Source organism: Suncus etruscus, chromosome 8 (genome assembly GCF_024139225.1).
Source record: "Suncus etruscus isolate mSunEtr1 chromosome 8, mSunEtr1.pri.cur, whole genome shotgun sequence".
NCBI classification, from domain to species: Eukaryota; Metazoa; Chordata; class Mammalia; order Eulipotyphla; family Soricidae; genus Suncus; species Suncus etruscus.
The window spans coordinates 113,717,436-113,728,810 of NC_064855.1; the positions used below are offsets into that span (position 1 = coordinate 113,717,436).

Genomic DNA, 11,375 nt, shown 5'->3' on the forward strand with positions numbered 1-11,375 from the left:
AGAGTACAGTGGGGGTGGGGTGGGATGGAGGGAAATTTGGGACATTGGTGGTGGGAATGTTGTACTGGTGAAGGGGATGTTCTTTACATGACTTAAACCTAATCACAATCATATTTGTAATCAAGATGTTTAAATAAAGATATAAAAAAAGAAGGATGACTGCTCTCCCAATGGGAAACCTAGCCCCACATCTCAGCAAGACCCCATGAAACCTAGCGTTTCCATGTCTGCTTCCTCCCCTAGCGGCCTTGGCAGAGATCACGGAGATGGTGGCCCAGCTGCATGGGACAATGATCAAGATGGAGAATTTCCAGAAACTTCATGAGCTCAAGAAGGATTTGATTGGTATCGACAATCTCGTAGTCCCGGGAAGGGTAAGCTAAGCCACTGATGGCCAGAAAGACCTAGTGGAGCTGACTTAATTAAGACCTTTTCTATTTGGGTTTTGTTTGGGTTCTGAGGCCACGCTCTGCATCACGAGGGGTTGAGAATGGAGCCTTCTGTATGTCGAGCCAAAGCTCTGCACTCTGAACTTTATATCTGACCCTCATGAACCCCCAGACCCTCCTCAGGAACACAGCCTCCTGTGGAGCCCCCTGGAGGCTGCTGCCCCACAGTGCAGGCTCGCTTCACCTCCAACCTCCCATGACTCTGGGGAAGCTGAAATCACTGAGCTCAGTAAAGTTTAGGCAACTGAGCAAGGAAAATTAAAAAAAAAAGATTCTTTTTAAGATCTGGATGATCTGAATCCAGGGAAGAGATGCTGTAGGTAAGTGGGAAAGATGTAGTACTGATGTTGCACTGATGAACAGGCATACACACATTTGCATGGATGGGCTCAAGTGGGAACACTCCACAGAGCAGATGATCAGATAACCGGGCCTGCAGTTCCTTGTGGGGGTCCAAGGATATGGTTCTGGAAGGGTCTTGCAGTACCAGGAATACCAAGCTGTTTCAGGGTGCTCACACACCTTCAGGAGTGCAGGTCCCACAATGCACACGGGCCAGGTAGTACGGGGCATCGAACTAGGGCTGAACACATGCCCAATATGTCCCCTGATTCACAGACCATCTCTCTATTCCTCCCTCCTTCATCTTGTGCTGTAAGTCAGGCTCTTCCCTGGCCCTCTGACACCCTTGACATAGAAAGCACCTGTTATCCCTGCAGGCATGTTTATTGGGAACAAGAGGGTTTTTAGCTTGTCAGGATCCGGGTCTCTCATTCCCAGTCTTCGTGACTTACTGAGAATCTGTCTTGGCCCTTCAGTGGTGACAGCTTTCCACAAACACCCTCTCCACATCACAGCGCTGATGTACGACCCACAGGCCCGCAGCTCTTTAGTTTATGTTACTTGGTAGATCTCCAAAGTAATGTCAGCAGCCTTTTCTCTCAGAGAGACTCTTTCAGCAAAGAAAGAGCTGAGTCATGCTATGTGCAATGTGTGAGGACTGAGCTGTCCTGCTCTTTGCAGCTGCCTTGAGCACAGAGAAATCTAATGTGTGTGAGTTGGTGGATCCCAAAGGTCTGTGAATACTAAGTACCCCCCAAAAAACAGTGACTACACAAAACCATCATCAGGCTGTGTTGTCACTTTCTGAGTAAGGAATTGGGCAGGGCTCAACCGGGTGACTCTTCTGCTGCATGAGACTTGATAAGTGGTCCCAGGTGGGCCAACATTGGGCACGGACACCTGGAGACCAGGCTCAGTTGGAACGGTACCTAGGAGAGCCTAGGAGGTTGCTAGCCTGGATTTAGGATGGTCTGGCTGCCCACTGCAGCTCAGGGTCTCAGAATGAGTATTTTCAGGGTCAAAACAAGAAGTAGATTATAGTTGTGTGACCAGGTCTGGACCATCACAGGATCTTCCCTCCATACTGTTTTAGGTAATGGGTTTGGTTGTATGTTTTGTTGTTTCTTTCGTTTGAGGGCCACACTTGGTGGTTCTCAGGACCTCGACCTGGCTCTGTGCTCAATAACTTTTTGTGATGCTTAGAAGACCATATGAGAGGCCCGGAGAGATAGCACAGTGGCGTTTGCCTTGCAAGCAGCCGATCCAGGACCAAAGGTGGTTGGTTCGAATCCCGGTGTCCCATATGGTTCCCTGTGCCTGCCAGGAGCTATTTCTGAGCAGACAGCCAGGAGTAACCCCTGAGCACCGCTGGGTGTGGCCCAAAAACCAAAAAAAAGAAGACCATATGAGGTGCCAGGGCCTCGAAGAAGGGCTGGCAGGATGCAAGACAAGTGTCTCTCCCACTGTACTGTCTCTAACCCCTTGGAAATATTCTGGGGTTTTTTGTTGTTTTGTTTTGTTTGGGGCCACACCCAGTGGCACTCAGGGGTTACTTTTCTGTACTCAGAAGTTACTCCTGGCAGGCTCGGGGGATCATATGGGATGCCAGAAATTGAACCTGGGCCCATCCCAGGTCAGAGGCATGCAAGGCAAATGCCCTACCACTGTGCTATCACTCCAGCACCCCCTTGGTTATATTCTGAAGAGAGCATCTGGAGACAGAAGTATTCCTCAAAGCAATCCTGTTCTTCCTTCTGGTGGGCAGTGTCTGGATTCAGAGTACCAGAAATTGAACTCTGGGAGAAGATTCTAGAACTTCATATTAACCTGGATTTGACTTTTTTGTTTTGTTTTGTTTCTCCAGCTGGAGTTCTTCCTCACTCCAGCACCATGCCAAGACACATGCCAAGGGAGGCTGGGATGTGAGCCTGGACATTTCCTGCCAGTGCAGCAAATGGACATCCCTGGCTGGCAGGCTTCATATTGTAGTAAAAACTACTTCATAGCATAGTAATATTACAGTCCCTGTAACTGGGTATACAGGGGCTGGGTGATCTGCAAAGCAGCGTTCAGGGAGCCTCAAAAGAGTGTCCAGTGACACATGTCCAGTGATTCAATGATCTGGTGCAGCAAGATGGTGAAATGTTGCTGCTACTGCTTGGGACCATCAGAGGCTCACTCAGTGGTACTCAGGACCAATGAAGACCTCACCTAGCATTCCTTGGAGCTACGTGGAATCAGGGGTCAAAGTCAGGGACTTCGAATATGACAGATATGTGCCCCCTGAGCTATTTCCCTGCCAATTGGTGGGACCTGAAGGTGCTTGAGGGATATTTGTGACTTGGTGCTCAGATCATCACTCCCGCCGCACTCTTCGAGAATCAGAAATTAGAATTGTCTGCATCCAAAGCAAATGCTGGGGCTGGAGGGATAGCACAGCGGTATTTGCCTTGCAAGCAGCCGATCCAGGACCTAAGGTGGTTGGTTCAAATCCCAGTATCCCATATGGTCCCCCGTGCCTGCCAGCCAGGGGCTATTTCTGAGCAGATAGCCAGGAGTAACCCCTGAGCACCGCCGGGTGTGGCCCAAAAAAACAAAAAACAAACAAACAAACAAAATGCCTGTACTTCTCTCCTGCCTCTCCTGCCCTATCACTGGGAGTGTTTCCTTGCAGGGGTCCCCACTGGCCCACCAGGTGGCTCAGTGAACTAAGGACACTGTGCTGCCAGGACTTGATGCCAGGAATTACTCATGCCATGCAGTGATGCTTGGAGGCTTTCAGGCTGTACCCAGCAATTCTCAGGGGACTGGATATGGTGTCAGGGATTGGCTCAGCCTGTGGCTGGAATTTTCAGCATAAAAGGGAGTCAAGTTTGGAAGCCAGGATTCCCACCTGGAACACTTGGGTGAGTGTCCCACATTCAAGCCCTTCTCTCTGCCCTGCAGGAATTCATTCGACTGGGAAGCCTCAGCAAGCTGTCCGGGAAGGGGCTCCAGCAGCGCATGTTCTTCCTGGTAAGTGAGGAGAACCACCCCGTCCTGTGATGAGCTGGAACCCCCAGTGGGAGCCTCAGGAAACGACCCAGAAATCTGGAGGAGGTGTTGGGACTGGTTGAAAGGTCAGACAGGAAACAGCGTCACACTCTGCATACGCTGCTCTCTGGCAGCCTCTCAGCCGTTCTTGTCCTTTCCTTCCAGTTCAATGACGTCTTGCTGTACACAAGCAGAGGGCTGACGGCCTGCAATCAGTTCAAAGTGCACGGACAGCTCCCACTCTACGGCATGACTGTAAGTAGCCAGGCTGGGCACAGGGAGTTAGAATACCATGTGCACTCGCAGAAATGGGCCAGGTTAGGGTTGCCCAGGGGGATGCTAATATGGGGGTTCCTCCCTGCAGATGGGCACAGCGTTCCCTCAAGAAGCAGATGGGGCTGGAGAGATAGCATAGTAGAGAGAGTATATGCCTTGCATGCCAGTCCAGGTTTGATTTCTGACATCCCCACAGGGTCTTCCAAGCACTGCCAGAAGTGATTCTTGAGTACAGAGCTAGGAATAAGTCCTGAGCATAGCTGGATTTGTAACAACAACAAAACAGAGCCCAGACTGGCCATATGATAGGATCTCAGTACTGTAGCTTGGTGGGGGTGTTCCTGGAATATGGTTCTCCTGAGGTGGGTGTCCCTGAGACCAGACCCAGGACAGAACTCCACCTTGGCCATTGCTGAGCGTGCCGAGGGACCAGCGGACTCTGTGCTCTCGAGTTGGCATATGCATGGGGCCATAGCTCTGCTGGGAAGTACATGGTGGGTTGCACATGTCTCAGAACTGCTCAGAAAACATCGGTTCTCACCTTTCCTTTGTCTTTTCCATGGTGAACTGTCCACCTTAGACTCCTTAGTTCCTGGGCTGCAGCTCTTGCCCCCAGAGCCCTCTCCCGCTCTGTAGAGCGGCCCAGCCAGTTTGGGGCTTGTTTGCTAGTGTTCAGCTTGGGAGCTAGCTTCTGGCCACTAACTTTGAATTGTATCCCCAGCTGGAGGAGAGCGAAGAGGAATGGGGTGTGCCCCATTGCTTGACCCTGCGGGGCCAGCGCCAATCCATCATCGTGGCCGCCAGGTAACTTGGGGCCCTGCCTGCCCAACCATCCACTGTGCTGATGGCAGCTGGGGGGCAGAGCTGACCAAGGTCCATCCCTGTGTTCCTCAGCTCTCGGTCTGAGATGGAAAAATGGGTTGAGGACATACAAATGGCCATCGATCTAGCCGAGAAGAGCAGCAGCACCACACCTGAGTTCTTGGCCAGCAGCCCCCCTGACAACAGTGAGTTGCGGGGGGGGGGGGGGAATTCTGTCCTTGTGTGGATGCCATGTGTGGGGGTTCTCATTTTGGAGTAGCCCCTGGGTGTCCAGCATGCAGTGCAGGTGCTCAGCCCCTTGGGTTTTCTGAAGTGAATGAAAATGGGGGAGCAGGTTTCCACCTAAATCAACGTTGGTTGAGGATGGAGAGGGGAATTGGGGCCCCATGGTAGAGGGATGGGAGGTCATGCTGATGTGGGGTCCTGACCCATCAGAAGGCTAGGAGGATGCCCTTATCATGGATGCCCTGTAGAGTGCTACTTGTGTGTGATTTTCTGCTTCATAGGTCCAAGGGGGTAGGGGACGAGGTTTCCCCTCTTTTGGGAACCCCAGATCAGAAGCGCTTTTTGGGTTAACTTTATCTGCGGGGCCGGAGAGATAGCATGGAGGTAAATCATTTGCCTTGCATGCAGAAGGACAGTGGTTTGAATCCCAGCATCCCATATAGTTCCCTGAGCCTGCCAGGAGCGATTTCTGAGCGTAGAGCCAGGTGTGATCCCTCAGCACTGTTGGGTGTGACCAAAAAACCCAAAAAGAAAAAAAACTTTATCTGTAGAGTCTCCTGATGAGACCGGAGTGGCTGATCAGGAGTCAGAAGACGACCTGAGTGCCTCACGAACCTCGCTGGAGCGCCAGGCCCCCCACCGTGGCAACACCATGGTGCACGTCTGTTGGCACCGAAACACCAGTGTGTCCATGGTGGACTTCAGCGTGGCAGTGGAGGTGAGTGGGGGGCGTGGCTATTCATGGGGCGGATCCACACCCTCAGGTGATGTCAGGGACATAGCCAAGACCCCATGCCAGGCTTCTGAGCATGAGCTCTAGATATAGCCATTGACAAGCCAAAACCAGAAGGCATGTGGCATACTGCCTCTACACTGAGTTTTTTCTATTGTGGACTGAGCCCTTCGTTGGGCAGAGGCTGTTGGTATATGTGTAATCGAGTTTGGGCTTGGAGCAAGCTAGAGGGCTGTGCCTGCATGAGTGTGGTTTGTGGGGTTCATCTGTAAGGGCCCAAGTTGACACCCAAGTCAAGCTAAGAATCATAGACTACCTCCCATAATGCAAGATGCAAAAGGGAGTTTATTCAGCTAGCCAAGGTCCAAGTCTCATCTAACCAATGGAGTCTTGACAAGGACCCCTGAGTTAAATTTGCAAGCAGTTTATATAGAGTTTACAGGCTTCAACAACTCAAGCATTGTATTGGTTAATGCAAGTAGTTCATCCTTCACTATTTACACAACTGGCCCATTTCCATTTGCACACAAATCACATCATGTCTTAGGATTGAAGTCCCAACTCACTGCTGACTCAACTTTGTGTGAAGGGACTGTATCTGGTAGAACATTCAGATCCACCTAGTTTTTCTATTCCAGCAACACAGGGTGGAGAGGGGTCTTGCCCATTAGTGGGTACATTTTGCAGTTTCTTTGAGCTAACACCTTCTGCCTATGGGGAAATTGTAGAGTGAGAAAATACTTTATAGTGGCTTTATTGGTGGCTTGGAAACACCTTGGTCCTAGGCCCGAGGGCTTCGGTTCTCATAATCCTTGAGTGTGGGTGGGTGTGAGTCAGGCTCTCAAGTAGAGACTGAATCCCCTTTGTTCAAAGCCTTCTCCAGCCTTGTCACACTCATCATCTCTCTTCAGAAAATAGGAGGGCTAAAGTAAACACCCTATTAGTCCTCAGGCAGCAGAGCCTGACCCATTTGGAAGCAGCTAACCAGGTTTTGTGACTCTAGGCTAGACGGTCCAGACACTGGTCTCTGAGCCCAGGTCCTGAATTCCTAAACCAGGAGAGCGGGAGAAACAAACAACAACAGAAAACAAAAGTCCCAGGGCTGGAGCAAGAGAGTTCATTGGCCTTGCATAAGGTCGACCTGAGTTCGATGCCTGGAGCCTCCCCAGGCATGATTTCAAAGCACAGAGCCTGAAGTAACCCCTACGTATAGTTGGCTGCCCTGGGAAGAGCCCCCACATTTCCAATTTGGGATGGAGAATCCCTGGGGGTTCTGAATCAGCTGTTTGAGAACTGCCTGTCAGTGATGAAGCTGGGTTTGTTTTAGTTTGGGGGCCACCCCCAGTAGTGTTCAGTGATCACTCTTTGGGGTCTACATGGGGTGCTGAAGGTGGAACCAAAGTAGGCTGTCTGTACAAGGCAAGTGCTTTTACCTTGATGCATGCACTCGCTCTTTTTATCGTTTTTTTATTGAATTTCCGTCTACTACTAAATAATAGCTGCTAGAGGGCGCCATTTGCAGCCTTATGTATCTGAGAGGCAGGAAGAGGGAAGAGGTGTGTTTCATTCATGTGTGTGTGTGTGTGTGTGTGTGTGTGTGTATTATGGGGCTTCACACATGAGTGGCAGGTATCCTACACTGTGCCACACCAGCAGCCTTAAAGCTTCCTTTCTTTTATTATCATTAGTGAGCTATTTTGCACAGTCCAAATAATTGATTTCCAGTTTTTCAAAATTCTCGTTTGCTGGCCAGAGTGATAGGACAGGGGTTAAAGCACTTGCCTTGCACACAACTGACCCAGTTCAATCCCGGGCATCTCTAGGAGTGATTCCTGAGCAGAAAGCCAGGAGTAACCCTGAGCGCCTCCGAGTGTAGTCTAACAACCCACTACTCCCCCAACCCCACAAAAAAAAAAAAAAAAAATTCTGATTTGCAGACTTCCCATCAGCTGAATTTTGTCACTTTACATGAGCACCTGGGGTCCCTCCAGAGCAAGTGAGGACGGGACGTCCCTGCTGTGGTCCTTGCTCACTTGACAGTGGGAATTCCTTGGGGGCAATGAGGTCTTCCTGTAGTGAGGAGAGCTAGTGATCGGCTCGTGGTAAAAAAAGATACCAGGTGTGGAGAAGAGTCTTACAGCAAAGGAACCTTTGGGGGACCAGTAGATCTTTGGGGCTCGGTCACCTTGGAAAATAAAACCAGCGTGAGGATTTGGTCCAGGAATAAGGAAAGTTCTGGTCGGGAGGAAGACAGTAACTGCTAAAAAGCTTTAAGTGACAGCTGGAGTGACAGTTCAAGAATAGTGCTCCGTTCTACAAGGAATTTATGGTGGCCGCTGTCTGTCACAGCAATGCCACAGATTGGCCCTGAGGGAGATGTTGGCCTAGACCATGGGGTGGCTGCTGTGTTGAGGGGCTGGCTCAGTTCTCGGTGATTTCAGCAAAAGTTTGGGGGCTCTGTGTGTAGAAGTGGCAGGAAAAAGGGCACCCTGTTTTCCTTCAGTTTGCACTTACCTGTCCCTGGGGTACCGAGCAGGCATTTGAAGGAACAGGTAACTACTCCAGCTGGCCCAGACAGAGAACAGGAAAAGTACTAGCATAGACTCCAGACTATTTTATATTGTGGCAAAGTGGCCCATTTAGCCATTTAAAAAAAAATGTTTTTTTTGGCTTTTGGGCCACACCCTGAGGTGCTCAGGGGTTACTCCTGGCTGTCTGCTCAGAAATAGCTCCTGGCAGGCACGGGGGACCATATGGGACACCGGGATTTGAACCAACCACTTTAGGTCCTGGATCGGCTGCTTGCAAGGCAAACACCGCTGTGCTATCTCTCCGGGCCCCATTATATTAAATTTTTTTAAAGTTACTTTATTTAGGGGTTGGAGAGAGCATGGAGGTAGGGTGCTTGCCTTGCATGCAGAAGGATGGTGGTTCGAATCCTAGCATCCCATATGGTCCCTGAGCACTGCTGGTGTGACCCAAAATCCAAAAAAAAAAAGTTACTTTATTTAAACACCTTGGTTACAAGCTTGTTCACAATACAGTTGGTTTTTATTTTATTTTATTTATTTATTTATTTATTTATTTATTGGTTTTTGGGCCACACCCGGCGGTGCTCAGGGGTTACTCCTGGCTGTCTGCTCAGAAATAGCTCCTGGCAGGCACGGGGGACCATATGGGACACCGGGATTTGAACCAACCACCTTTGGTCCTGGATCGGCTGCTTGCAAGGCAAACGCTGCTGTGCTATCTCTCCGGGCCCTGGTTTTTATTTTTAACAGATACAAAGTTGCTCATGATTTGAGTTTCAGTCAGACAATGTCTAACACCTTCCCCAGGGCACATTCTCCACCAGCAATGTCCTGTTTCCCTCGCACCCTCCCTCCCCTGCTGCCTCTGGGTCACTCACTCTCATTCTTTCACTCTCCATTTTTTCCTTTTCAAGACACTAAAAGGGTATCATGCCTATCACTTTCCTTCCTTTCTTGTCCAGAGCGATCGTTTCCATCTCTTGTGGCGAGATCCTACCATAGACTGGTCCTCTTCAGCCATATTTTTTAATGAGGAGGCCTCCAATCGGTGTTAAGGTAGCCTAAAGATTCTCAGGCACCTCGATCTGGTGCCCAGGAGAGAGTTAAGAATCTGAGGGGCCAGAGGATAGCATAGAGGTAAGGCCTTTGCCTTGCATGCAGAAGGACAGTGGTTTGAATCCCGGCATCCCATATGGTCCCCTGAGCCTGCCAGGAGCAATTCCTGAGCATAGAGCCAGGAGGAACCCCTGAGTGCTGCCGGTGTGACCCAAATACCAAATAAATAAAGAATTAAGAGAAGGGGCCAGAGAGATAGGATAGAGGTAGGGTGTTTGCCTTGCACACAGACGATCCAGGATGGACAGTGGTTTGAATCCCGGCATCCCATATGGTCCCCTAGCCTGCCAGGGTCAATTTCTGAGTGCAGAGCCAGGAATAACCCCTGAGCACCGCTGAGTGTGACTCAAAAAACAACCAACCAACCAATCAATCAATCAATCAATGAACAAATAAAGTTTAGATAAAAAGAATCTAAGGGGCTCATTGGGTTTCTGCAGTGCTGAACCTCACCACCTGCAGGAAGCAGGCCTGGCCACTAGGTGGCGGATGAGATCAGTCTGGCTTTAGCTGACAACTGGCCTCTTCCTAGAGGGACTGTGGTCCAGTCTCCCCACTCTGGAGCCAGCAGTGCCAAGCAGAGGTGTCCGAAGCTCATTCTAATACTTTAAGACAAGGATCTCCCTTTGCCAGTCACATGGGGGGTAGTAAGATAGTGTACCAGTCCAGTCATCAGCTGACTGTACCCCGAGTATCCTGGGCCTCCTTCTTCCCCAAGGGCACTGGGCAAATCAGGGAGTTGTTTGCGGGGTTCCCATACATCCCTGTCCTTCCTGAACCCACTATGGCCAGTGTCTTCAGAGGCCACGTCCTCCATCATGTTTCTAGACTATCATGTTTTCAAGGAAGCTTTCCCAGGGGTCACTGTCCCGGAGACAAAGACAAGTGGCAGGACCTCAATGACCCCCCTAAGCAGTGACCCACACTCAATAGTGACCCCCACTCCGTAGTGACCCCACTTCACAGTGCTCTGAGCCTGGTATGAAATCCCACCTGCCATCCATTCTGGGCTCAAGTCCCAGCCACACCCCGGCTCCGTATGGGGACTCCAAGGACCGCTGGCGGGGTCCATGCCCTTACAGAGCCCCTCATCTTTTAGAACCAGCTTTCTGGGAATCTGCTGCGGAAATTCAAGAACAGCAACGGCTGGCAGAAGCTGTGGGTGGTCTTCACCAACTTCTGCCTCTTCTTCTACAAATCACACCAGGTAGGGCACAGACAGGATGATGGTGTGTGTGTGTGTGTGTGTGTGTGTGTGTGTGTGTGTGTGTGTGTGTGTAGGGGGTCCCAGCTCATCCAGAGCTGCTTTATCCATGCACGGGGGGGGGGGGGGAGCGGTTCCTGGGGAGGTGGGTGCCATGCACTGCTGAAGGTTGCTAGAAGCACTGGGATCCTCTGCAGGACAGCCACCCCCTGGCCAGCCTGCCCCTGCTCGGCTACTCCCTCACGGTGCCCTCGGAGGCCGAGGAGATCCACAAGGACCACGTGTTCAAGCTGCACTTCAAGTCACACGTGTACTACTTCCGGGCCGAGAGCGAGTACACATTCGAGAGGTACTAACCGGGAGCGAGGTGCACGGGCTCCGTCCCACAGGGCGCTTCGGGGTCACCCTAGCAGTCCTATGGTTCATATCGGAAGAGGAAATGCTTCTCAGCAGGCATGTGGGGAGTGGAGGGCAACAAGGCAGGCCTTGTGGAACCCTGGAACCACAATAATCATTTTGGCCCATGCCAATTTATGGGCGCTTCCTCCCTCCCTTGTGAGTGCCCCATTGAAACCACTGCCAACATCCCTAAAAGAGGGGAGGAGCATCCTAGGGAAGTAGCTACACCCACCTGCAAACTTGAT

General features: G+C 50.8%; 1 protein-coding gene across 1 annotated transcript in view; it reads left to right on the forward strand.

Annotated features, from left to right (window-relative positions):
* FARP1 (FERM, ARH/RhoGEF and pleckstrin domain protein 1) overlaps window positions 1–11,375 on the forward strand; it is a 204,533-nt gene that overhangs the window by 190,874 nt on the left and 2,284 nt on the right. Inside the window, exons 21-28 of the mRNA XM_049778518.1 lie at window positions 244–374; window positions 3,738–3,806; window positions 3,990–4,079; window positions 4,822–4,904; window positions 4,995–5,107; window positions 5,699–5,865; window positions 10,627–10,734; window positions 10,929–11,080. Coding sequence (XP_049634475.1) covers window positions 244–374; window positions 3,738–3,806; window positions 3,990–4,079; window positions 4,822–4,904; window positions 4,995–5,107; window positions 5,699–5,865; window positions 10,627–10,734; window positions 10,929–11,080 — 913 coding nt within the window. The remainder of the gene's footprint in view (window positions 1–243; window positions 375–3,737; window positions 3,807–3,989; window positions 4,080–4,821; window positions 4,905–4,994; window positions 5,108–5,698; window positions 5,866–10,626; window positions 10,735–10,928; window positions 11,081–11,375) is intronic.